Source organism: Scyliorhinus canicula, chromosome 16 (assembly GCF_902713615.1).
Source record: "Scyliorhinus canicula chromosome 16, sScyCan1.1, whole genome shotgun sequence".
NCBI lineage: Eukaryota > Metazoa > Chordata > Chondrichthyes > Carcharhiniformes > Scyliorhinidae > Scyliorhinus > Scyliorhinus canicula.
In genome coordinates, this window is record NC_052161.1 from 61858724 (window position 1) to 61885655 (window position 26932).

General features: G+C 42.7%; 2 protein-coding genes across 10 annotated transcripts in view; one reads left to right on the forward strand and one right to left on the reverse strand.

Moving 5' to 3' along the window:
• On the forward strand, window positions 1-24867 carry ankrd22 (ankyrin repeat domain 22). 8 transcript variants are annotated; one of them, XM_038821423.1, is made up of 7 exons: window positions 1-441; window positions 12729-12917; window positions 14242-14346; window positions 17721-17798; window positions 19156-19159; window positions 23363-23462; window positions 24365-24867. In XM_038821423.1, exons 1-7 carry the CDS (start codon window positions 421-423, stop codon window positions 24525-24527), a joined length of 660 nt encoding a protein of 219 aa, XP_038677351.1. In that variant the 5' UTR covers window positions 1-420; the 3' UTR covers window positions 24528-24867. The 8 variants fall into 8 exon arrangements, with proteins under 8 accessions (XP_038677351.1, XP_038677350.1, XP_038677354.1 ...); XM_038821422.1 differs by having other exon boundaries at window positions 13-441; window positions 14239-14346; XM_038821425.1 differs by having other exon boundaries at window positions 25-441; window positions 14239-14346; window positions 19156-19254; window positions 24365-24485.
• The window catches only part of lipf (lipase, gastric), a 59279-nt gene continuing 57127 nt past the window's right edge, over window positions 24781-26932 (reverse strand). For both annotated transcript variants that reach the window (XM_038821421.1, XM_038821420.1), the window contains one exon: window positions 24781-26861. In XM_038821421.1, the coding sequence (XP_038677349.1) occupies window positions 26628-26861 (234 nt within the window). In that variant the 3' untranslated portion in view covers window positions 24781-26627. The remainder of the gene's footprint in view (window positions 26862-26932) is intronic.

A 26932-nucleotide genomic window follows, 5' to 3' on the forward strand; every position in this document is an offset into this window, starting at 1 on the left:
GTGTTCTCTTTTCTGAATAACTGAGCCGGTAAACAAGTTAATCTTGTGAAGGTATTCCCAACACACACAAAAATGCAGCGCTCAATCTAAACGTGCAGCAACTTGTTCCCCTCCATTCCAAAACCACCACTGCTCCACTCAGCCGAAGTTTAAACACGACCTTGCCCAATGGACAGGCTGGGGAACTGACACTCCCACTTCTGTGGTCACCTCAGACATTGGTGTAACCGGTTTTGGGGATTCTAAGGACATTTCTTTGAAGCAGGTTTTGCATTTCGCGGCTGTATTGGATAAAGGTGCAAAGGACTCTTAACCCCCCCGCCGTTTACAAGGTGCTGTTGGGTGTGCCCAGAAGAGGTAGAGAGCCCCAGTTTCTCAAACTGTTCACGCTGCCTGGCGCCCAGAGAGTCCAGGGCACAGATGGGGATCTTGTATTCCGAGGTAAGCACTGGACTTTGAGCTGCACTCATTTCTGCAAGAGTGTGCGCTTTGAACTGTTCAGTAATCAGTGGCTGGGGGTGTGATCGTTGCATTGAGAGTTCACAGTGAACCTTCCCTGCCTTGTGCTTGTATGATTATGCTGGAAACTCTTAAACTGTCGTGAAAACCGATTTAGGAGCCACACACACGCACCTTTGCAAATGAGGTGAAACTTTAGACGTCGATGTGAAAAAAAACAGCGTTATCTGTTTTTTTAAATTTGAGAATGTGTTACATTTGTGATTTTTGTTTTACATCTCTTAAGCGGCTCTTCTGGGTTTCAAAAATGTGGTCAAATAAATCTTGCCTTCTGGATTCTTCCCATTAGGCTCTGCAGATCCACTCTTATCAGTGCTGGCTGATCTGTTCCTAGCCTAGTGGATTGTGTCAATAAATGTGTACGGCTCTGGAATTTAAGGTGTGTCGAAGCTTCAGGGACGTAAAAGTCAGCCTCGAAGCAGCTCCCTTCCTTCAGCTGCCACTGTCAAGTATGTTGTGCTACAATATGCACGCTGGCTTGTGAAGCAAAGCCAATTGCTGATGTTGGATGGGTGGTATGGTGGCACAGTGACAAACGCTGCTGCCTCACTGGACCAGGGACCAGGGTTCAGTTCTGACCTTGGATGATTGTGGAGTTTGCACTTTTTCCCCTGTGTCTGCGTGGGGGTCCCCTGGTTTCCTCCCACAGTCCAAAGATGTGCAGGCTAGGTGGATTAACCAGACTAAATTTAGCCCCTTTAGTGTTTCAACGGTTAGGCGGGGTTACTGGGATGGGATGGGGAGTGGACCTAGGTAGGCTGCACTTCCGTGTGGTGAGAGTGGAGGAACATTTCACATTGTCAGAACTGGCGCGTCCCCTCCCAATTCCTCCATACATGTCTGATCTGTGGACTACACCGGTTTTTGTTCCACAGAATCTTTAATGCAGCAGGAGGCCTTCCGCCCATTGAGTCTGAGCTGAATCACACCCGTTGTGCACTTTCTGAACAATTTGAACTAGTAGAAACCTCCTTCTGCACTGTTTTCATTCAGAACATTTAGGGCACGCCTCTGTCGGCGGGATCCTCCGCTTCGCCGGCAGCGGACTCACGCCCGTGGATTTCCCGACGGTGTGGGGGTGGCCACGATGGGAAACCACATTAGACGGCTTCCAGGACTGAGAATCCCATGCTGGTTGGATGGGGTGCTGCACCAGAAAACGGGTCTGGCAGGACTCAGAATCCCACCTCCCTGTCTGTTCTGCCTCTGGAAGTGCTGTCTAACTTAATTCTACACCCAATGTTTTACCCATAACCTTAGTCTTCTTCAAGCACATGGGCAATTGACCTTTTGAAAGTTACTGGGGAATTTGATTCCTCCAAACCTTCAGGTGCTTTCTTCCAAATCCTAATAACTTTCTGTCACAAAATTCCCTTTAGTTATTTTCTACCCCCATGCAATTCGGGGAGGAGGAGGGGATGGAAAGGAGTAACAATCCAGGAAAAACCTGAGACTGAAATTATGTTTAGCATGAGCTCTTTACAACTGCAGTTTTCAGTGGAGCTGCTGGATATCTACAACTCGCGTCTGATCACTGATATTCAGCACCAGCTTTTACCTCAGAAAGGTAAAGGGCTGGAGACCTCCATTTGAGAAGCTTCAGGTTCTATAGAATTTACATCATAGATTTACAGTGTAGAATGAGGCCATTTGCCCCAATGAGTCTGCACCAGCCATTGGGAAGAGCACCCTACCCAAGCCCTATTCCCATAACCCAGTAACCCCATCCAACACTAAGGGCAATTTTGGACACTAAGGGCAATTTATCATGGCCAATCCACCTAACCTGCACATCTTTGGACTGTGGGAAGAAACCAGAGCAAACCCACACGCACACGTGGAGAATGTGCAGACTCCACACGGACAGTGACCCAAGCCGGGAATCGACCCTGGGACCCTGGAGCTGTGAAGCAACTGTGCCAACCACTGTGCAACCGTGCTGCCCATCTACTGTCCCTCCATCTGGTTTCTTTCAAAATGCATCACTTCACACTCAACTGCATTAATGTGCACCTGCTACCTGCCTTGTCTATTTTACAAGTCTACCCGTGTCCTTGTATCTGCTACTATCCTGTTCACTACTTGTGTCACTGCAAACTTCAAAATTGTATTCAGCATATCCAAATCCAAGGTATTTATATTTCTAACAAGCAAAGCAATGGTCTAATCCGGACACCTGCGTACTTCCCTCCGGCCAGAAAAACATTCATTCACCTCTACTTTCAATGATCCTTCAATACCCTGTGCTTCCAATTCCTGAGTAACTATGGCCTCCAGAAGGTGCAAAGTACTGACCAGGTGCAGTCATTATGTTTGGAAATACAGCAGCCAATTTGTGCACAGGAAATTAATGAAAGATTGTTATCATTGGTTGAGGGAAGATGTTGGACAGAATACCAGCTCTTCATTGAAGCATTTTGCAGTCTTTAACTTCCACAACAGTTTAATGCCTCATCCAAAAGACGGCATCTCTGACAATGCATCTCCGTAATGCATCGAAATGTTAGGCTATATTCTGCACCCAGGTCCAGAATGAGAATTAAATATTTTTTTGTCCCTTGAGGTAAGAATGCTTTAACTGTACCAAACTGATCGTACACAAAGCCGTAACTGCTCTCAAAAGGTGTGGTTGAGAGCATTTCAAACTTTGTGCAAGCTTCATTTTTTTCAGTAAGTACAGGAAAAGAGATTAATTTTTCTTTCACAATCCTTGACACCATTGTCCATGCAAACCACAACACCCTCAAATGTGTTCTTGCCTCCCAAAATCCATGCCCATCGTTACTAGAATTCCAAACTTGGAATTCCTCCAACCAGGTTTCTGCAACAACTTTTATAAAGAATCTCAGGTAACATAATGTGACCTTGACAGTGAACTAATCCCTGTTTACCTGGTTAGGAGTGTGATGACCTTCGATGGCAACATTTTCCTCGAGGTGCAGCTCCAGATGTGGCCACCACGCCCCAGTGACACAGCTGGCCCTCTGATTGGCCAGCAGTTACTGAGGTGGGTGGTGGGGGGGGAGAGAAGATTGGGGGGGGGGGGGGGGGGGGGGGAGAGAAGATGGGTGGGAGGCACCCATCTAAGAGCAAGCAATTACTTGCCTGATCCCTGTAAAATGTGGCTCCGGGTCCCAGGATGCCCCCAGTTTCAGGCCTGTGATTTGGAAGCCCTGCCTATAAAGGCAAAATTCAGGCCAGTCAGCGGACTGAAAATAGTCAATTGAGTAAAGACCATACTGAGGGCAAACGATTCAGATTGATGAAGTCATGGGGGTTTTTGAATGAAGTGAGGGGTTAGAGTTAAAGTAAGAATTTATTGTAAAGTGGTAATAACTAAAAGGTCTGTTGAAACCTTTAACTGGAACAGATGTCAAAGGTACAAGATGTTTCCAATAGTTTCTATTTTTAAAGAAAAAGAAACAGATAATGTCTTAAATGAAACATTTGCTAAGCACCAAAGGGTATGAATTAGGATGGTTTTCTATTCGGAGAAGAGACCAATCTCTCTACCATCAGCACATGTTGGGCAATCCTGATGACAGAGTTTTTAGTTTACAAATTGATTTTCAACTGGTTAGAAAGAAGCTTGTACCCATGGTGGAGAGTGAAACAATTGAAAAATATTGTAGATGCTTGAAATTCAAAATTAAAAACATATGCTGGCAAACACCCATCTAGTCGGGCAGCATATGAGCAAAGAGGGGGAAATGAGAGGAATTAAAATTTCTAGTCGCTGAATGAGCTTTCACCAGAACTGTGAATTATTATTTTTTTTAAGAGCAATTAATTGTGGCCAATTCACCTACTCTGCACATCTTTGGGTTGTGAGGGCGAAATTCACGCAAACGGGGAGAATGTGCAAACTCCACATGGACAGTGACCCAGGGCCGGGATCAAACCTGGGACCTCGGCGTCGAGAGGCAGCAGTGCTACCTCTGCGCCACTGTGCTGCCTGTGAAATGTTGGGCTGAATTATAACTCCATAAGTTACAGGAACCGAGGCGGAAAGTGTGAGTGATATAACGGGGAGCTGAGTCAAGCTGTCTGTCTTCCCATCCCTGGTAAAACTACTTGGGCAGGCTCCATGGATTTGGGTAGCTAATTTTCATATTAAAGGCCTCAATCAGGGGCCATTAATATGCATTCTGCCAGTGACCTGGCAACCCTCCACAATGTGGGGAGGCAGAACATGTTTGGGGCAGGAAAAGCAGCCCCAACAATCCATCCAGGGGGAGCTTTTCCCTTGGAATGACGTGATCTACTGCTGCTTCACAGCACCAGGGACCCGGGTTCAAACCAGCCTTGGGTGTCTGTGTGGAGTTTGCACTTTCTCCCTGTGCCTGCGTGGGATTCCTCCAGGTGCTCAGATTTCCTCCCACAGTCCAAAGATGTGCAGGTTAGGTGGGGTCATGGGAATAGGGTGTGGGACTGGGCCTGGCTAGGATGTGTTTTCAGGGGGTCGGTGCTAACGTGATGGGCCGAATGGCCTCCTGCACTCTTTGGATGCTATTCTACTACCCTTGACCCTTCTGAAAGGGAAATTGTGTTTGATTAATTTATGAGAAGCCTTTTGAGGAAATTAGTGAACAATGGAGCAGGCAAGCGGGCATGAATGGCTTACCCTGGCTCCAAAATTAATTTGATCATATTGGCTGTTAATATCAAATCGGTTCTGGGTTTTTTTCCAGATTTTGATTTTTTTTTTAAATTCCATCCATAAAGTTACAAAGCCAATGTGCAGAATGGGCAGGGCAAGCCTTCAATACATCTAAGAATTTGCTCCAAAGACCAATTCAAAATTGCATCCAATTCATAAGTCTCCACAACAGACATACAAGATCCAAGCTGACAAGAAAAGGCATTGCACCTCATCTTGTGTTTGATCTTAGCCAGAGAATGTTAAATACCTAGTGGGTAAGGTGAACAGATGTTGGGTATTGATTTAGTTAATTATAATCAGATGTGTATATAAAGAGTCAGCCAGCACCAGGGGAGACTGGTAGAGTTAATTTATAAGCTCTCTGGGCGAATAATAAACAGTCTCTACCAAAACAATCTAGTCTCTGTCATCAGAACCAGGCTCGGGGTAGGGGGTAGGGGAGGGGGGAGGGGTTCCTCTTATTGGTAACAGAGAATGGTTGCCTGAAAGTGGAGTTTGAAGACTTAAGATTTACTTCCAGACAAAAGATTAATAGAGTTAATTTATTTTTGAGAGAAGATTGCAATTGGAGTCTCTTAGAAGAACGATGACTGAAACCAGGTATATTGTGGATGGATATGATTTTCCTTCACTGTTATGTGAAACAGAACGTTACGATTGATGAAAAATGACATGGGTTACATCCTTACCATAGAAAAAAGCAAGATATGGCTTTGGCCCTTTCACTTTTCCACCTGAAGCAGGACCAAGTGCAATGTATTTTTAGCAGTAGAGGCTCATCAGTTGGACACCTGAGGAAGGTTTGGATACACTATTAACATTAATGGACAAAAATTATATGAAAGATGACATTGAAGCATAAATGGGAGAAGAGGTGAGGGCCGGGACGTGGGCGGAGGCCTTGTGGAGGGTGAGCGCGTCCGCGTCACGAGCGAGGTTAAGACTCATCCCGTTTAAGGTGGTGTATAGGGCTCATATGATGGTGGTGAGGAGTAGGTTCTTTATGGGAGTAGGTGTGGGCGATATGCGGTGGCAGGGGGAGGAGGGGAGGTTGCGAATCACGTCCACGTGTTCTGGGCGTCTCTGCGACTTTGGGTTCTGGCAGGGGTTTTCTGACGTGATGTCCAAGGTGTTGGGGGTGGTTCCGAATCTGGAGGTGGTGATATTTGGATGTCAGAACACCTGGGAGTCTAGGGGGCGAGAGAGGCCGGCGTTTTGGCCTTTGCCTCCCTGATAGCCCCGGATTTTGTTAGGGTGGCGGGACTCGGATCCGCTGAAAGCGGGAGTGTGGGTGAGCGATCTGGCAAAGTTCCTGAGGCTGGAGAAGGTCAAGTTCACTCTGCAAGGGTCGGTAAATGGGTTCACCCAGAGGTGGAAACGTTTCATCAATTTCTTTGAGGATTGCGGGGTCAGTAAGTGGGCGAGGTGGGGATGAGAGGACTAAGGGGGTTAAAATGGGAAAGGGGGGTGTTGGTCTCAGGGGGGGAAGTGGGGGGGAGGGAGGTGTCGGGGGCGAGGTGGGGAGAGGGGAGGACTAAGGGGGTTCAAATGGGGACGGTGGGGTGTTGGTGTCGGGGGGGGGGGCAGGAGGTTATGGTTGTTTATTGAGTTGATGTGTTCTTCTGATTTTGTGTATATATGAAAATGTCTTGAATAAAAATATCTTTTTGAAAAAAAGAAAGGTGACATTCAATCAAGCTTGGTCAGACTTGATAGATCATTCTGCATAGAAGAATACATCATGGGACTACTCCGACTACATATGAGATTGCAGCAATTCCACTTGGAAATTCATAAATGCAGCACTTTAAATTATTGGACTATGCAAGGATATCGGTGGGCTCTGGTGTTAACCAGACTTAAACTCTAGAGAGAAGAGAGAAACACTTTTCGATCAAATGCCCACAAAGCTGCCTTAAAAATAAAAATTCTGCGAAACGATTCATTTCTGGCTGCGTTTATACCCCAAGTGGACTCTTCGGCAGTGACCCCCAAGATAGAGGATACAATGCTTTTGGGACTGTTTGAATGTGGGGTCCATACAGCTGTACAAAAGAAGAATTACAAATAAAAAGTTTAGGGACAAGAGACATTTTGGAAGCTATAACAAGAAATGGGAGTTGAGCAATTGATGGACCCCAGGAGGGTGGTCAAGAGGTCCTTCAGATGTGATTCTAAATATCATTTATGTGTTTAATTGCCCCAAATTGGAAAAAACTAGGTTTTGAGACAGCAGGACATGGAAGGCTCAGAAGGTGAGGATGATACATTCAAAAGGAATAGTATTGGTCACCAGAAGTTTCAGTCTGGTAATCGGTTTCCTAGTCCCAGATTTGTTTAAATGTGAAGTTCTAGATCTGTCATTTTCAAATCCAGGGTCACAACCTGTGGGTGGGTCGCGGGGCCATGTGTCGCGGGAAGTAATACCAATGGTCGCAGCCAGCAATGTCGGCTATAACTGGCTTTCAGAATGCTGGCCGTCCCGCGCATGCATGCCCTCTTAACAGCGCACAGGCCCAGCAACATGCTATGGAGTCTTCCTGCCTGGAGTGCCGGCAGGGAGCAGGTCCCATGTCCCAAACACTGACGTCACATGCCCTTTGCTGAAGCGAGGCTCCTTCATTCTATTAGCAGCAAGCAAGCAGCAGGATTGAGCAATTTAAAATGGACTGTTTGGTATTTGGTAATAAGGAAGAGAGGGACAGAGACACAAAAAGGCCAGGATCTCAACTAAATCTGCTGGAGAGTGCGGCTCAGGAGAATCCACCAAAGCAGTGGTGGTGTGAGCTGTTCAGGAGAGTCCTCCGCAGGACAAATCAGTTCTGGTGTGAGCTCCAGGGCCTCTGGTGAACAGCCCATTAAGAAGTAGCTGAAATCAAGAATGAAGCAGTTTGGCTTTATTAATTAAGTCAATGCAAAGTAGGATGCAAAGCCCCTGTATGTTATTTGCAGGGAAGTACAGGCAAGTGAAAGTTTAAAATCCTCAAAACATCAAAGGCATTTGAAGACGAAGCATGACAAGTTCAAGGACGTTTTTTTTAAGGATGCGGTGAGAACTTAAATCGTCAGCGGAAGTCCTCAGCAGAAATGTTACATTGAACAACAAAGTGCAGTTAGCCTCTTGTACATGGTAGCTTAATGCCGAGCTAAAGAGAAAGTGCCCCAGGCTGTTGCGGAGAGATTAAAACTCCCTCGGTGGAGGGGACTGGCTAAAGTGTGATGTGGATTCTTTAAATAAGACCAAAGTCAAATAATGTGACAGTTCTACTTGTTTTAGATTCAGTTATGATAACACGTTGAAATCACTAAAAAGAATAGTAATTATGTGTAAAATAGCAGGGGTAAATCACTATCAGTATTGAGTGAAATATTTTTACTGTTAAGCAAGCTTTCAATGCAGAAGGCCCAAATGAAGTTTGACATGGAGAACAGCGAAGCAGTTGTCTTTGGGAGATCAGCAATTTACACATTCGGGTCATTGTTGTACTCCTTAAAGCTTATCTCTAGACAGAATGTTAGAGGTAATAATGACAGCTGGGGATTTAAAGGATAAACAAATTATTACCAAACTACATCGACAATTTGCACATGGGGATTTAAAGGAGAAACAAATTATTACCAAACTACATCGACAATTTGCACATGGGGATTTAAAGGAGAAACAAATTATTACCAAACTACATCGACAATTTGCATATCCCTCTGGCCGTAGGTTATAGATTGTTAAAGGATACAGGAGTACTGACTGAATGAGGAATACACAAGACTTGTTTGAGGCTATTAGTGAAAAATGTCGAACTTGCAAAAAGTACAGGTGAACGCCACTGTGACCAGTAATAAGTCTTCTGTTAGCAAGAGACTTTAATGAAACCTTAGTGATGGACTTCCAGCATGGGATAAAGAGAAAAATATTTTTCTTCCATGTTTTGTAGATGCAGCAACAACTATGTCAATGGTAATTAGTAGTAAAGACCAAAAGATAATATAGGAATGGAGCTGGGAGCATCAGCTAGATTCTTAACGGGACGATGGAGGAGTATTTGCCAATGGTGAATTTAGGAGTATGTATGCAAATCTGAGCAAAAAGTCCTTTTAGCAATGGGCTAAAGGACAACTTGTGAGAGAAATCATGCCGTGATTGATGCTCCAAAAAACTTCGCTGACCAACGAAATAGTAAATTGTCAACTGCTCTAGCCTGGGCAATACATACAAAGTGCACTTCATGGTGTCCCTATCTGTCTGTGGCAGGCAAGGTGCATTCAATTATGTGGGATTATCCCTGGGCTTTGGCGTGGACGATCATTAGTTCCATTTTTGCAGAATATTTGAATGCCGCACATACAGAGGGGAGAGCATTTATTAAGGTAGAAACAACCCCGATGTCTTTAAGGTATGAAATCGGGCCATGAGAGATTAATTTTAAGCCTGGGTCATGGCGTATTATAAAAGAGAAGGGCAGAAAGAATGGAGAGATCCTAGTTAATGGCACTGATGGCAAAATGATCTTGCAATAATGGCAATCTACATGGCTTATTGCAGATTGATGGAACCTGAACAGATGCTGAAAACTGAAAATGCACCATGAACTACGCACAGGCGCACATACACACACGCGCCAGGTGTGTACAAATAACGGATTGTGGCAGATAACAGACTAACTGAAAGGAGATCGAGTGATAGTGAAGATTAGGATAGGGCCATTTATCTCAAAGATCAACTGCCAAAGGTTGAATCTAGGGTGACAAGTATGTCAGAAGGAGCCAGTGAGTGGAGGGAAGTCACCATAGTAGGAAGGGCAGGAAAGGCCACAGGGAAATACAAAAACTGGCTGAATGTATAAAACAAAGGGCAGAATATCAGATCTCTGGATTGACAGAAGTAAGTTGTGGTAAATGTACTGTAAGTTCAGACAGTGGGCCTAATGGTGACCACAACCCAAGGAAAAGATCAAGAACTTAGCCCAGTCATAGGAGGAACAGACGAGTACCACAAGAAGTAGGAGACCCCACAATAGAGATGTAGTGGCCACTAACATGTTAGATGGTAAATTGGTAAAGGAGGCAAAATAGAGAGTTTTGCGTATATACTGAGATGCCGGACAATCTTCCCAATGGTACGTATAAAGTTAAAGCCAGAATTGCAGCTCGGAGATTTGAGGAACAACTGGGCGACCAAGAAGTTTGAATAGACCTCACAACAGCAGGAAAAGTACATAGGGTGGAACGGTAGCACAGTGGTTAGCACTGTGGCTTCACAATGCCAGGGTCTCGGGTTCGATTCCCAGCTGGGTCACTGTCTGTGCGGAGTCTGCATGTTCTCCGTGTCTGACAGGCTTTCCTTCGGGTGCTCGGGTTTCCTCCCACTAGTCCTGAAAGACGTGCTGTTAGGTAATTTGGATGTTCTGAATTCTCCCTCTTGTGTACCCGAACAGGCGCCGGAATGTGCCGACTAGGGGCTTTTCACATTGCAATGTAAGCCTATTTGTGGCAATAAAGATTATTATTATTATTTTGAAGATTTTCCTAGCTATTTTAACAACATACTCATGGCAGTATAAATCCATTGACATTAAAGCAGAATATTTCCAAGAAGTATTTTTAAAACCTCCAAAAGAAGCAGGAGATGGGGAGGAGACATTATGGAGGCTAAATAAGTGTGTTCATGTGCTAAATGATGCATCCAGGGTGTGGTATTTATACAGTTGGCTCCATCTTGCTAAAAGGCAGCTGCCTTCAGCTAAAAGCAGGTCCAGCGATGTTTAATTGGTACAATGAAGGAAAACTAGCATGCATTTTCCTAATGCAGGTGGGGAAATGAATCTGTGACATTTGAGATGGATAAAATAACAAAGTAAGTCTTGCTTCTGGAATTTTGAAGTACATGCGGTTGGATGTTAGGCAGAATAAATTGGGAATAACCCTGACTCAACCGTCTTGCATAGAGATGTTTATAGGATCCGTATTTAATCCAACCAGATCCTCACAAAAGGAAGACTCTCTACAACCAAGGAAGAAGCAGATCAATTAAGACACTTGATTGGGGAATTAAACTGGTTACGCAAACTATACCGGACAAGTGCTATGATGTATTAGAATTAGAATTCTTGGACTTTCTGACTCAGAGATAGGGAAATGGGTTAATAGCAGCAGCAACCCGGGGGGGGGGGGGGGGGGGGGGGGAAGAAAGAGAGGGGGGGTGTTATCTATTTGTTCTACGGTTATTCAATTTAATATGGTGTTAATTTAATTTGTTAATTAAACACGTGTATGAGCTGTTACGGTTCTGGGGTGTTATGACTTTTATTGTTAGAGACCGTTGCTATTTTCTTTACCGTTTGTTGTTGTATAAATACAAAATTTTTCAATAAAAATTATTTAAAAAAAAAACACCTTTGCTGCGGCCAGGATACATGCGGGTGTTGGAAGTGGTAGATACGATTATGTCTTTATCAAGTATTTTAAAGGAATTCTTATATAAGGGGGCAACGGGAAAATGTGCCCCTATAGAATGTTATTGAGATGAGTTTTATGGAAAAGAGTTTGAGGATTGATCTTGCGAGTATGAAAGAGATATTGGAAAGGAAGGAGATTTTCAAAATAAAATGGGTCGGCGCAAGTCTTCTGTTGCTTCACAAAATACGTTGTCGGATCTCCTTGGAGAGGAAGCCTTGTGTTTTACTGGATAATGTGGATTATGCAAACACAGGAATGTTAATGTTGTAACCTTGTATTCTGTATTTTTTCCTTTATGAATAGTTTGTTTTGTAGATCAATTTAAAGAAGAGGGGATTCTGATATGTTTTGTTGGATGTTAAAGACCTAGTAGTTGAAGGTAATATGGTGAATAGGTACTGGGTATTGATTCGTTTCTGTATATAAAGAAGAAGCACCCTCAAGAACTATATTTTTGCAGAGTTAAGTTTTCTTTAGTTAGTGTCCCACCAGGGGATGACCCCCCCCCCCCCCCCCCAGCACAAACCCCTCAACCCCAAAAGAGTATAGCCAGCGCTGCGGAGAGTGTTAGAGTGGAGAAGTAAATTTATGTGGCAAGCAATTGAACAGTCTCTACCAAAGCATTCCTAAGTTTGTGTCTTCACAACCAGGTGTGGGAATTTCTCTTAACATTGCATCCCCCCCCCCCCCCCCCCCCCCGCCCCCCAATTTTTTTTTGAACTTGCCTGGGAAAGATTGAAGACCCACTGCTTGCCACAACAACAGTGGAGCTGCTGAGGCCTCCGAGCTAGCAGCCCTCTGATCAGACAGGCAGCATCAAGAGCCCGCACGCAATCCTTAATTGATGAGGTGGAGGCCTTGACTAAAATTATGGGAGTGGGTCCCGCTGCAGATAAAATGCAGCTTCAGGGCCCCATTTTGTCCTGTTGGCATTCTGAAGATCAAGCCCATTATCGGTGTTTGCTTCAGTATTTGGCCAACAATCGGTTTTTGAGCCTCTTGACCAATTGCATAGTGTTTAACATAACTTTGGGGTGAATTGAAATCAGGAAGAAACAATGACTTTTAAAGTTTCAGATTTTTCATTCCTCAGCCAATCTGCCAAGCAGCGTATGAAAATGATTTTCCGGAACTGAGGAAATTGCTGCAGAAAAACCAGAATCTGAATACACAGGATGGGACGTATGGAGACACCGCCCTTATCGCTGCATGCAGAGCAGGCAGAGTTGAAATAGTACGGTATCTTCTGAGAAAAGCAGCCAACGTCAGTATCAAAAACAAGGTGAACTCTCTCTCTCTCTCTCTCTCTCTCTCTCCCCCGCTCCCCCCAACCAAGCTTGTCAAAATTGCAATGACAAAAGAGCATTTATCCTAATCTCTATTTTGCTACGTTCCACATTTAACCATTACAATAGACATTGGGGGTTGTTTTAACTGCAGTTGTGAGCCCTGTAAGACATTCAATTTCCTGTGACTGACTAGAAGAATTTCAAGTTTTTTAAGACTTTTAATAAACTAAAAGCATTCCACACGGCTTATTGTTCAGTGGACACCTTGTACTTCAAACTACAGAACACCATTTAAATTGTAAAATGACTGAAAGTTCCCCCCTCCCAGGGTGAAAATGAAATGAAATGAAAATCGCTTATTGTCACAAGTAGGCTTCAAATGAAAGTTACTAGTCGCCACATTCCAGCTCCTGTTTAGGGAGGCTGGTACGGGAATTGAACCGTGCTGCTGGCCTGCCTTGGTCCGCATTCAAAGCCAGCGATTTAGCCCTGTGCTAAACCAGCCCCTGTAACCCTGGTTATCCTGTACTTACCCTGTCCCTTCAGTGGACACTTCATTCTCCACAAATCAATTTGAAGCTATTCTCAGTTCCCGATGGCTTGCTTCTGTCTTCCTTTTCCAGCCGAAAAGCCTCTCTTCTCTGAGCAGGAGGCTTACCCTGGAAATTCCTCCCTCTTGCTAAAGCCTGATGAACCTTCCAGTTCCATGTAAATCCTCACTTCAATCTGAACGTGAGCTCCCACCTGCATTCTGCATGGTGGGCCGGAAGATTCCAGCTGCCTCTCTTAACGGTTCATAAAACCTGACGTTCCGAACACCACTCCCCCTGTGAGACCTGGAGACTAACAGTCTACCCACAGCCATTAGAGATGCACTTGGCATTGTGTACAGGTGTGACCTCCCACCTTCTTCCCAATAAGTGAACCTGCCCCCCCCCCCCCCACCAATAATCTTTAACAACCAAGCCACCCAAACTTACAAACCTTTTACTGTCCTACTATCTTACTGATTGTCTCCAACAATCACTGCTTTGATCCATCTTCCTTACATGAATGCTGTTGGGAGATTAACATGATGCCATCTGGGAGAAAGGTCTGGCTCCATTTAAGTATCGATACTGCTCATGTAACATTTTTTTTGTGAGCTACTGCTTCATAATTGGCAGTGTTACATATTGGATTTAATAATCCCTTCTAAATGTTGGCTGTTCCTGGTGTAGACAGTAGGCGAAAGAATATTAAACTCAAAACATTCTGGAAAATCAATGCTTTTCTCAGTAAATATTTTCTTTTGTATTTTGTTCAATTTTAAAGAAGGAACGAACATGTTTACATTATGCTGTCAAGAGAAGATTCTCCTTTCTGGACTACCTGCTGATCATTATTTTGATGCCCGTCTTGCTTCTGGGTTACATTATAATGGTAGGTACAAGGGTTTCCTTACTACATTAGCAGTATATTGTCTCCATCCATGTTTTAAAATTAGCACTCGCCTAACTGAATTTAAAAGTTATACAGAAGCTGTTGTAACTTGCAGTGGAATTATACTGGACGGATATTTATTGTCATTTTCTGTGCCGCTGCTTGCTATCTTTTTTCATGAAGAATGTTTTTTTTTCCGCTGAATACCATGGATGTCGGCATGTAAATTGACCTTTCCCGGCAGCACGGCAGCGCAGTGGTTAGCATTGCTGCCTCACGGCGCTGAGGTCCCAGGTTCGATCTCGGCTCTGGGTCACTGTCCGCGTGGAGTTTGCACATTCTCCCTGTGTTTGGGTGGCTTTTGCCCCCACAAACCAAAGATGTGCAGGGTAGGTGGATTGGCCACGTTAGATTGCCCCTTAATTGGAAAGAAATGACTTGGGTACTCTAAATTTAAAAAAAATAGTCCTTTCCCCTACCCAAAATGGAGGTCAACTTGTATACCGACAGTGGGTGTGGATGGTCACCATCTTCGTCGCTCACCACAAGGGGTCTAATCTGTGTGGGCATGTCTTAAACTAGCTGGATACCAGAGCAGACTGCCTGAGAATAAGTTTTTCCCTCTGTTTGGGTGAATAGCTGCAAATGTTCGGTTACTGCTATCCTGTGATTTAAGCCCTCTGGGCATGTACCTTTAATTTTTCCCTAGCCGCAGTTAGTGGATATTTCCAGTCCTTCTGATGTAGTAGGCAGTTGAGGAAAGGGAACTGCCGAGGCTTCTCTCAGCAATATGGATAAAATCACAATAAGTAATCCACAAAAAGTACCATTGAAAGTTCTTGCAGTTTGAATGGAAATTTGGCTGTGGTCCCTTAGGGCAGCAGGGTAGCATAGTGGTTAGCATCAATGCTTCACAGCTCCAGGGTCCCAGGTTCGATTCCCGGTTGGGTCACTGTCTGTGCGGAGTCTGCACGTCCTCCCCGTGTGTGCGTGGGTTTCCTCCCACAGTCCAAAGATGTGCGGGTTAGGTGGATTGGCCATGCTAAATTGCCCGTAGTGTCCTAAAAAGTAAGGTTAAGGGGGAGTTGTTGGGTTACGGGTATAGGGTGGATACGTGAGTTTGAGTGGGGTGATCATTGCTCGGCACAACATCGAGGGCCGAAGGGCCTGTTCTGTGCTGTACTGTTCTAATTCTAAATTCTAAACTCTTTCAGGCAGACAGTACTCCCCACCTGATCTTCCTTCCTTTGCTGTATGTTTATCCAGGATGCAGCATCAGAGAGAAGAGTAATTCTTAAAATTACATTGTAGGGCGAGGTCCCCTTGGACAAGTTGAGTGGTTTACTTTCACTATCAAAACCCCAAACATTTCTCCTCAGTACAGGGAGATGATTGTCTCCTATTTTAATGAAACGCATTGGGAATAGAACATAGAACATACAGTGCAGAAGGAGGCCATTCGGCCCATCGAGTCTGCACCGACCCACTTAAACTCTCATTTCCACCCTTTCCATGCAATCCAATAGCTCCTCCTAACCTTTTTGGACACTAAGGGCAATTTAGCATGGCCAATCCACCGAACCTGCATGTCTTTGGACTGTGGGAGGAAACCGGAGCAGACACGGGAAGAACGTGCAGACTCCGCAGTCAGTGACCCAGCGGGGAATCAAACCTGGGACCCTGGCGCTGTGAAGCCACAGTGCTATCCACTTGTGCTGCCCGATACACCCATGGCTGACTCAATATTTGTACTGGGGATTAATAACTAATACCTATTTGTTTGAACAAGAACTCTATTTGCATATTGTCATCAAGTTTCAATGGTGAAATGCTGCTGAACGTCACAGCAAAATCTCTTTCAAAAAATGAAACTCGGGTGAGTGATTGAAGGAGCAGAGAGACTCGGTAGTTTAAATTGATCAAATTACTGATACAAAATTATTTTCATCAGTAATTCCAATTAAGACTGTCTTTCCTGCAGAGTGCTACCTAAAAGTATAAATCCTGGGACATAGAAACATGGAAAATAGGAGGCAGAAACCATTCAGTCTGCTTCCACCTCTTCCCCCCCCCCCCCCCCCCCCCCATTCATTATGATCCTGGCTGATCATCCAACTCAGTAACCTGGTCCTGCTCTCCCCCCCCCCCCCCCCCCCCCTCCCCCAAACATATTGTTTTGGCTGTAACTGCTTTCTGTATGGTAGAGAATTCCACAGGCTCCCCACTCTCTGGGTGAAGAAATATCTCCTCATCTCAGTCATAAATGGTTCCCCGTATCCTCAGGCTGTGACCCCTTCTCTCATCAGAATAGGTCACCCAAAGGCTTCAGTCAGAAAGAAATACAAACCTAAACAATTCCCTTAACTTTGTCCAGAACGAACTGAGGCTTTTTGAATTTGTTCACAATTTGGGATTTGCCTTTGCTTGTCTCACCAGGTAATTTGCCTTGTGGTGTTTCTGCTAATTAGCGATGGTAAACTTAAAATGTTCATACTGAACTTAACCACATACATATTATGACATGCATATTATCTGGAAGAACAGTAATGTTGCTCCATTCTTTCTGAAACACAGGTCTGGCACTGTTTTCACGCTTGTAACGTTACAGTTTTGGCTTTGAGTCAGAATGTTCCAGCTCCACTCCTTTGCCTCAATATATAAAAGATAATTGCCTGACCTCCCTTGTGGTGGGGTGGGGAGGTCTAGTGTAGGGTTTTCTGGAGTGGCAGGCATGCACTGCACCTGATTTTCTAACCATTTATAGTATGTGCCTGATATTGGAAAATTAGGTGGAAATTAGAGTACAACAGTGAGTGAATTGTCAGTTGCCACCATTCAGTTGACATGTCAAACTGATTGTCCAATATGTCTGTTGTGGTGGTCCACGTGGATGTAAAATTCACGTGGGTGTAAAACATTTTATACAACTATCTGCAGAAGAGCAGGAGTCCTTGTGCCCTGATTAGCATTCTCCCTGTGTGTGTGGGGGTTTCCTCCGGGTGCTCCGAGTTTCCTATCACAAGTCCCGAAAGACGTGTTGTTAGGTAATTTGGACATTCAGAATTCTCCCTCTGTGTATCCGAACTGGCGCCGGAATGTGGCGACTAGGAGCTTTCCACAGTAATTGCATTGCAGTGTTAATGCGAGCCTACTTGTGACACTAAAGATTATTATTAGCAGTCCTCCTTCAACCTGAAGGAGGTTGCAAGTCAAAAGCGCAAATTAGCTGCCAATCTTATTTGTGTAACTGAACGGCTTGTCATGAAATGTGATTAAGCTGCTGTATAAATATTTGTCCATGTCGATAGTAAAGTAAAATAAAGAGATTTTTCAGTTCACTCCTTTTTTATAAGTTTGTGTAAACTTTTGCATAGGAATCAAAGAAGAGTCGGAATGAAACGCTGGTCAGGATGTTGCTGAATGCTAAAGTCGATGTTAATGCAACAGACAATGTAAGGATCAGCGAATATGATTATAAATATTTCTGTTCATGCGTGGAAAAAACACTGGGTTCTGATAGATTTTATAGAATCATAACAGCACAGCAGACCATTCGGCTCATCATGCCTGTTCTAGCTCTTTTTCAAAGAGTTCCATTGCCCAAGTCTTTTCCTATAGCCCTTCAAGCATATGTCCAGCTATTTTGAGAATTTTCTTTTTGAATGAGCTTTTTTTTTACAAAACATGTGCTTTGGTACTGTCAACGTGCTGCTTCACTTCTGTGACTGGAAGTAAGATTGATTCGAAGTTTAGCAGCTTATGTTTGATGTTTATGCCCACAGGGGCTTTTTTTGTGACTGGTATTAATCCTGAGGGGTCCACTACTTTCCTGGCAAGATTATCTCCCCCCCCCCGCCAAGAAAGGACAACTGCTCTATCTCTCCTTATTCTATATCTTCTCCATCACCCAAATCAGCTACCTCTACCTCATCACCTGTCTGTGCCCGCCTTACCCCATCTACTGCTGAAACCATCATGCATGGCTGTGTTACCTTCAGACTTAATTATTCCCAAGGCTCTCCTGGCACCACGCTCTTGCATTCTTTGAACTCATCCAAAACTCTTATCGGAACACCAGTTAGGACGTGCTCAAATAAAAGCAAATTTCTGCGGATGCTGGAATCTGAAACACAAGAGAAAATGCTGGAAAATCTCAGCAAGTCTGGCAGCATCTGTAGGAAGAGAGCCCCTTGCTTTCAGTGGCCATTAGCACCCGGTTTCCCTGGGTTTCTGTAGCTCTGACTCATCGTTCATTCTCACTCCACAGTATAAATATTTCCCACTTTCTTGTCTGTTAGCTTTGACAAAAAGTCATCGGACTCGAAATGTTAGTTCTTTTCTCTCCCTACAGGTGCTGCCAGACCTGCTGAGATTTTCTAGCATTTTCTCTTTCGTTTAAGACCTGCTCACCCGTTTGCTGACTCACATTGGCTCCTGGTCTGACGCCAGAACCAACTACCAGAAAGCAGTACTCTGCGCAAAAGTACTTCAATCCAAAGGAAACAATTGTCCTGTTTGTCAAACTGGACCTAAAGAAACTCTTGAACAAATGGAAATGGAAAGTTTTCATTCTTCGAACTTCTTGCCTCTGTTACCAGTTACATTTTTTTGAGAATAAATTCTCATCTGTCATTTCTTGTCTGTTCCCCAGTGTTTTTTTCCCAATGTCTCGCTGTTACAGCAATAGGGTGATTTTGTTTTCAGCTGAGTTTGACAGTTTTGCCTTTTTGATGAAGATTGGCACCGCCGGAGTGCTCTTGTCTTCAGCCTGATGTGGGTTTTGCATAACATGTTTTAATCTTGTTACAGAAAGGTAACACAGCACTTCACTATGCTTGTCAAATGAAAAATAAAAGGATTGTTACTATTCTCGTTAAGGCAAATGCAGATGCATTCATTGCTAACAAGGTAAACCATTTCTGTGGCTTATTTAAGGTGTAGTATTTCCTATCACACATTCTGATGTTAGATCAGAAAGGTTCAATTGCTGTGCTACCTTTTACTGTGCTACACTGAAATTCTCCAGAGCGCACACATCACAGTTGAAAATCCCTAATTATATTTTTTATATGGATGATCTTAGGTTGTCTCCCTTGAAAACCATTTGTCACAGTTGTTTTTGTCCATTCGCTTAATTTAATACATTTCCCCTATACTGTACCCTTTTTCCATTGGCAAACTTTGATATCAGGCTCTCTCTCCCATCCACTAAGTTACTAACGCTCTGAATAGTTGAGACCCGAGCACAGGTCCGTCATAGAATTCTTAGTGCAGAAGGAGGCCATTCGGCCCATGGAGTCCACACCGACCCTCGGAAAGAGCACGGTACCTAGGCCCACTCCCCCGCTCTATATCTGTAACCCAATAACCCCACCTGATTCTAAGAGACTATTTTATCATGGCCAATCCACCTAACCTGCACATTTTTGAACTGTGGGAGGAAACCGGAACACCTGGAGGAAACCCACGCAGACACTGGGAGAAAGTACGAACGCCTTACAGTCACTCTGCCAATTAAGGGTACCTGCCTATTATCTCAGCCCTTGGACTCCTTCCACTCAGTCAATTTCTTCAATTTGAGTTTCAAAGTTTAGTTAGCAGTGTCTTGACATTCCATAGATGTTCCCATGTCCATTACTCACCTCATCCAAAAACGAAATCAGGTTAATCAGGCATTTTACAAATCAATGCTGGCTCTCTAATCAACTACACTTAAGGTTTTTGTCACTTATCCTTAATTATAAACTTTAATAATTTCCACAACAACAATATGTTGTGTGAGATGGTCTATAATTTCCAGTTTCCTTCTGTTTTCTTAAAATTGTGCAGTTTTGTAATTGAAGAACTTTGCAGATATTCTAACTATAATCTTCCAGTATTCTCACCAACTTCTTAACTTCCTGTGAGGGGAACCATTTGGTACTGAGGGTTGTCACTTTTCATTGCCATTATTTTCTTCTTTACTGATCATAAGAAATGGGAGCCGAGCAGGAGTTGTCCCAAGGAGCCTGCTCCACCATTCTATAATACATGATTGATTAATTGGCCTTACATTGACTGACACCACAATCTTTGACTCCTTTGTCAATCCAAAATCTGTCTGCCTCAGATTTGAATGTATTCAATAGCACATCGCTGCTCAGTCTGGAAGAAAATTCCATACACAACCCTCAGAAGAAATTCCTCGATGTCTTAAAAAGGAGACCCTACATTTTTAAGATATCTCCTAGTTCGAATAATATCAATTCATTTTCTTTTTAATTTGAATGCGTATTGGCCCAACCTTTCCTCAGAGGATCCTTCACTCCAGGAATCAGCTGAGTGAATCTTCTCTGAAAATTAATTTTGGCGAGTCTCCCATTAGTTTCCATAATGTCCGAAATGCCAATTTCTACTGTAACTACTGTTATGGGCATGGGTTTAAAAAACGGAATTATGCCTGACGTCCGTAGTTGTGGAAAATGCTGGAGTCCATTATAAAAGATTTAATAGCAGAGCATTTGGAAAAAGTGTAGATTTACAAAAAGGAAATCCTGCTTGACAAATCTACTGGAGTTCTTCTAGTTACTGGATGTAACTAATGGAGTTGATGAAAGGGAGCTGGTGGATGTGGTTTATTTGGACTTTCGGAAGGTTTTCGACAAGGTCCCACAGAAGACAGTGGTAATGTAATGAGATGGATAGAAAACTGGTTGGCAGACTAGAAATGGGAATAAATGGGCCTTTTTCCAAACAGCAGGCAGTGATTAGTGGTGCCTCAGCTATTCACAATGTATATTAATTAATTTGGATAATTAAGGAATTTGGATAAGGGAACTAAATGTATTATCTCCAAATTTGCAGATGTCAAAAAAGTTGAGTGGGAGGGTGAGCCGTAAGGAGGATGCAGAGATGCTTCAGTTTGAATTGGCATATACCGTATAATGTGCATAAATGTGAGGTTATTCACTTTGGTAGCAAAAACAAGACATTATTATCTGAATGGCTTATAGACAGAGGGAAATGAACAACGAGACTCACTAGTTGTTGAAAGTAAGCATGCAGCAGGCAGTAAAGAAGGCAAATGGTACGTTGGCATTCATAGCGAGAGTATTCGTGTGCAGGAAAAGGGATGTCTTGCTGCAGTTATAAAGAGCCATGATGACATCACACCTGGAATAGTGGATACAGTTTTGGTCTCCTTATCTGAGGATGGATGCTCTTGTTATAGAAGGTGTGCAGTGAAGGTTTACCACCTGATTCGTGGGATGGTGGATTGATGTATGAAGAGATTGAGTCGGTTAGGATTATATTCGCTGGAGTTTGGAAAAATGAAAGGGAAGGATCTCATGAATTTATAAAATTCTAACAAGACTAGCCAGGGTAAATGCAGAAAGGACATTCCCGCTGGTGGGGAAGTCCAAAATTAGGGGTCACAGTCTAAGGGTACTGAGTTTGAGAGGAGAAATATCTTCACCTGGAGTGGTGAGCTTGTGGAATTCGCTGCCACAGAAAGCAGTTAAGGCCAAAACATTGGTATGTTTTCAAGGAGTTAGATATAGCTCTTGGGGCGGGGGAGGAGATAATCAGCCATGATAAATGGTGGAGGAGGCTGTCAGGGCTGAATGGCCTACTACTATTTTTTGGCCAATATGCTCCTATAACTTGTACCATCTAGTTCACATAACCCAGACTCCAATGTCAGAGGTAATATTGTACTGAGGTATGTTGGCAAAAATGTCAGTGGCTGCTGGCCCACGTTCTGACCTTCAGGCTGATTTCCTTTGGTCATCCTGTGGCATGCAGCTGTGAAATGTTGGCCGTCCACCCTCCCTGCTTCAACACCACCAGCTATCACTTGTCAGAACTGATGGCCCATGATTCTCACTTGCTACTCAAACACCAAGGGTAACGTTTAAACATGTTAATCAGCATGCTGATTCTTGAGCCTCATTAACTAACTTCCTCAATTGGGTTCCCAACCATGTTGATGCAGGTTCAGTGCTTCCCTGCTGCTTTATTAAACCTACGATCAATTCCCACCATCTGAAATCTCACCTGATACCAAGGCCCTTCCTGAAACTCCACACCATGTCTCAGTAATGGCTTCCCTGTTGCACCCTCTAACTGTAATTAATTCTTTTTGTTTCTTATACTCCATGCATTTGTGTAAAGAATGCCTATTTAGACCCCACATCCTAACCTATTCTTCTGCTTGCATATTGTTTTTCTCATGTTTCTTCTATTTATTTACCGGTAGTGCTTAACATTTCTGGCCATTACTCACTCGTGTCTCGTTTTCCAGTTATAGAAGTAATTATACTATCTTTTCCTACCTTAGCACTTTCCTTCTTGGTATACCATAACGCATGCTTATTTAAATTATTAGATTGGCCGGAGCTCCTGAAATTGGAAGATTGTAACAAATCTTTTAGGCTGAGAAATGTATTTGATGGCATGCCATTTTACAGGTACCTAAAATTGTCCAAAAGGGTAGGTTGCATGTGTAAAAATTCATGACACCAACCACAGTGGTCGAGGCTGAAGAATGGGCATAGAGAACGCGTATCCAAAATAGGCACTTGCTTCTCTGAATATAGTTGGTGCCGAGTCAGCTGCGTGAGGATAACCATGCCCACATGCAGCCAACTGGAGGCTACCACTTAAATTTAAAAAAACATTTACTTAAATGTGAATCCAGAGCAAGTACAGCTTCGGGTTCAACACCAATTCCAACCTTTTTCTCACCTGTTGAGTCGTGATGCTCAGACCAGTCCAGTTGAGAAAGGCTTGCCGTCAGTCATTTCAACTCACGTTATAATTTCATGCTCAGTTATACTCTGAAATATTAACAAATTTCAAATGGCAAAAGCCACCCATTGTAGTAATGTAGATTTTCGTATTTGCCTGCTTAAAATTAATTTATATAAAATGCATCAAAGATCATTGTGGATCCTTTGAAATAAGCTACTTGAATTAGCTTTTCTGACTTAAGACAATAATGAAATAATTACATTGCATGAATTTTTTTTTTAAGAATGGAGAAACACCCCTGGACATTGCCACCCGATTAAAGTTCCCACAGATTGTCGCTCTGTTCCGGAAGGAATCGTAGAAAATTCTGAAATGTGTTGTTTGTATGTAGAAAATAAATAAGATAATCTTTTGAGAAAATGAATAGATGTCTGACTTTGCAGCAAGGAAGCAAAATGGTGTAAAAAGCATTATGGTTCAATGGTAGCTTATCACCCAACTGAAGATTGTGGATTCAGTCTGACTTGAGCACACGCTGGCATTTCAAAAGCAGTGCTACACTTTTGGCTGCCTTTCAATGAGATATTAAATTGAGGCATGGTCTGTCCTATCAAAAGTACATAACACTCCTTGTGGCACTAGGAAGATCTACAGGCTAGTGTTTAACCTTCAACCAACATCACTGAAATAAATAACCAGATTTCTTTCAAAATCTGTGCAAACTGCCTGTCACATATTCCTACATTACGACAATGAGTTGACTTAAAGTACTTCTGAATATTTTCAGACAGGCTGGGTAGTACCCTGCAAAATCTTCTTACATTAGCATTGTTTGGATCCAGGAAATTAGTTAATCCAAGTTTGACAGGTCCCCCTGAGATACCAGGGCACAGTAGCAGAGTAGTTAGCACTGTTGCTTCACAGCACTAGGGACCCAGGTTCGATTCCCGGCTTGGGTTGCTATCTACATGTTCTCCCCATATCTGTGTGGGAGGAAACAGGAGCACCCAGAGGGAAACACAAGTCCCGAATGACGTGCTTGTTAGGTGAATTGGAATTCCGAATTCTCCCTCAAGTGTAACCGAACAGGCGCTGCAGTGTGGCGACTAGGGGATTTTCACAATAACTTAATGGCAGTGTTAATGCAAGTCTACTTGTGACACTAAAAGATTATTAAATATCCCTGTGCAGAGTATGATAATGAAATGTGAAGTTAAATTATGTACTTTTGTATCATTGTATTTTTGAATGGCAGTATTCTGCAACCATGACTCTATATTTTCAGGAAGCACAGTTGCTGCAAACAGTGGATGAAGATTTCTAAATCAAACCTGCTTAAAGAAAGTGAACATTGCTCCATTATCTTGTCAACCATCAAAATTAAATGTAGTTCCACTAACTTTTTATCTAAATGTCCTTTGTGTTTTTGTTGCAAGACCAACCTGTAATGCAAACTACCTTTTGAGTGCCTTTGCGTAACTTGTTTGTGATAACAGTTTTTCAGGTCCTTTATTCCAGCTAAGCAAATGAGCCAGATCCTAAGATGACCTTATGAAAGCCACCAGGATAGACTGGTAACCTCCCATTTAAATCCCAACTCTAAAAATTCAGATGTTGCTCATCAGGATTTACTGCATAAATTTAGACATCTGCTAATCTTTGCTTAAAAATCTGGGTAAAATCAAAACCAGCATTGGAATAAAATTAAAACAAACTTTATTGAAAATGGTTTCATTGTAATAGCAAGACAATTGTGACAAGATATTAAAGGCTATATCAAAACTGTAATGTGCAGACAAGTTTAATCGTATTCTTCAAACCAGCAGCAGCCTTCCTATTGTGCTTAACACACAGATGTGGGATTTTGAAAAGGACTCTTTCTACACTCCACTCCTAAAACCCACAGAAACCACACTCTTAAACGAGCTTAATTAGCATAACAATGCCTTGATTATTGCTGTCCTAATAATTTTAAATTTACTGCCTATCCACATTGGGTATTGAGTCTGGACCTCCACATGCCCACTCATTGTGCAGGTAACTGCGCAAGATGCTTCAAATCTAAAAGCATTACCCAAGTTTTTCTTTTAAAGATGTAAAATCAGCCAAAACTGATTGGGTTTTTTATTTCCAGGAAGATGAGCCAACTATTCAGCAGGTCAATGCACAAACACATGATTGCACAATTTCTTCAGCTGAAATTTGGACCACTAGCATCTAAACTAACCAGATCCATCTTTTCTGTAACATCAGAAGTCAATCTAATCAAAGTCATCATAAAATGATCTGGTTATTCTCAATGTCCACAACCAGATCACACAAGCTCTTCCTTAAACAACATTACAATAAAAGCAAGTACTGCTGCAGATACTGGATAAACCCAGCAGGCCTGGCAGCATCTGTGATAAGAGAAAAACCTAATTTCTCTCTCCAAAGATGATGCCAGACCCGAGTTTATCCAGCCATTTTCTGTTTTTACTTAAGCAATATTAGCTGCTGCTTCTCATGTAAACAACTGATCCTACGGGTAAATTCAAAATTAGACTTGAAGCACCAACTGACATCAATGGACCTATATTTTAAATTCAAGTGAGAGTGCTGGTTGTATGACTTAATAATTCCCACAATCTCAAAAGCTCATACACAATATGGTACAACTCATATTTTCAAGTCAGATGATGGTCAAGTATTTGGACATCAAGCATGAACTGAATACTACTACAGTCTACTCCCTAATTCAAAGGTTTGGAACTTTTACCTTTTTGTAAATTAAGTGACTTCAAATAAAGAGGTGCAGAAGGTGAAATTTAATTTCAAATCATGCATGCATTTATAACTCTTAATAACATCACTATCAAAATAACACCATGCTCTTACACATGAACTAAAGAAATTCACTCAAAGTTTGATCTATAAACATTGTTCTATAAATGTTATAAGTTATGTGCCATAAATGTACCGAATATTAAGGTGGTCTCTGAGGAAATCACACATCCTGACATGGAAGTGTACTACCACTCCTCCATTGTTGCTTGCACTCCCTACCCAACACCATTGAACCACTGAAGGTAAGTGGTTCAAGAAGGTACTCTAAGGAAGAGATGGTATACTATGGCTTTATCCAATTGCACAAGAGGATAAATTAGCCTGCTTTCGTCAGGAAGATCAAGTCAAAAGACATTTTCTAAAAACATAAATTCCCTGGTCACTCCCAATTTTTTCTTCCAGTCTCTAAAGAATAATTAATCAGGGCTCAGTTTGACATTTAACCATAGCATTATGACTGTGATGCAGAGTTTATCAAGATAAGGGATTAGGCACTCACTTCTTGCTTAAAGACGGCTCAGGCACAATCCGGGCAACAAAATACTAAAGCTTTAATAGTTTTAAATCTGTTATATTATCTCTTTTTTTAAAAAAAGAATCATTTAAGAACATTGAAGATCCAAATATGCAGCTGTAAAGGGGAAAATTAAAAAAAAACAATGCTTAAACACAGCGTCCATTAATTCCAGTTTTAAAATAGTGCATCGCAGACAGTCCGCAGCTCACTCATACTTTCTCATGAGACTAATGATGTCGTAGTACATGCGCTGCGGAGCATCCATACCCCAGATGAAATCCAGATGTTCCCAATCAGGGATTTCCTTCTGGTAAATAACATTGGGTATTTGCTTCAATAACGTTTCCACATCACGGGGATCAGCTAGCCAATCATTTCCTCCAGACCAAATAGCAGTAGGAAGGTGCATTGATTTTAAGTTGTATGCTGGTGGTTTAGTCTGGAACATAAGAGAAGAAAATTAGAGCTTCGGAATTTAGCCAAGATGCTTAAAACATTACAGTAGGTTTG

Excerpts from the sequence above, each read along its gene's own strand:
- ankrd22 (XM_038821422.1), top strand. The coding sequence starts at position 421 with ATGGGGATCTTGTATTCCGAG. Across the intron at positions 12,918-14,238 it reads ACGTCAGTATCAAAAACAAG|AAGGAACGAACATGTTTACA; the intron begins GTGAACTCTCTC and ends TCAATTTTAAAG. Across the intron at positions 14,347-17,720 it reads TTCTGGGTTACATTATAATG|GAATCAAAGAAGAGTCGGAA; the intron begins GTAGGTACAAGG and ends ACTTTTGCATAG.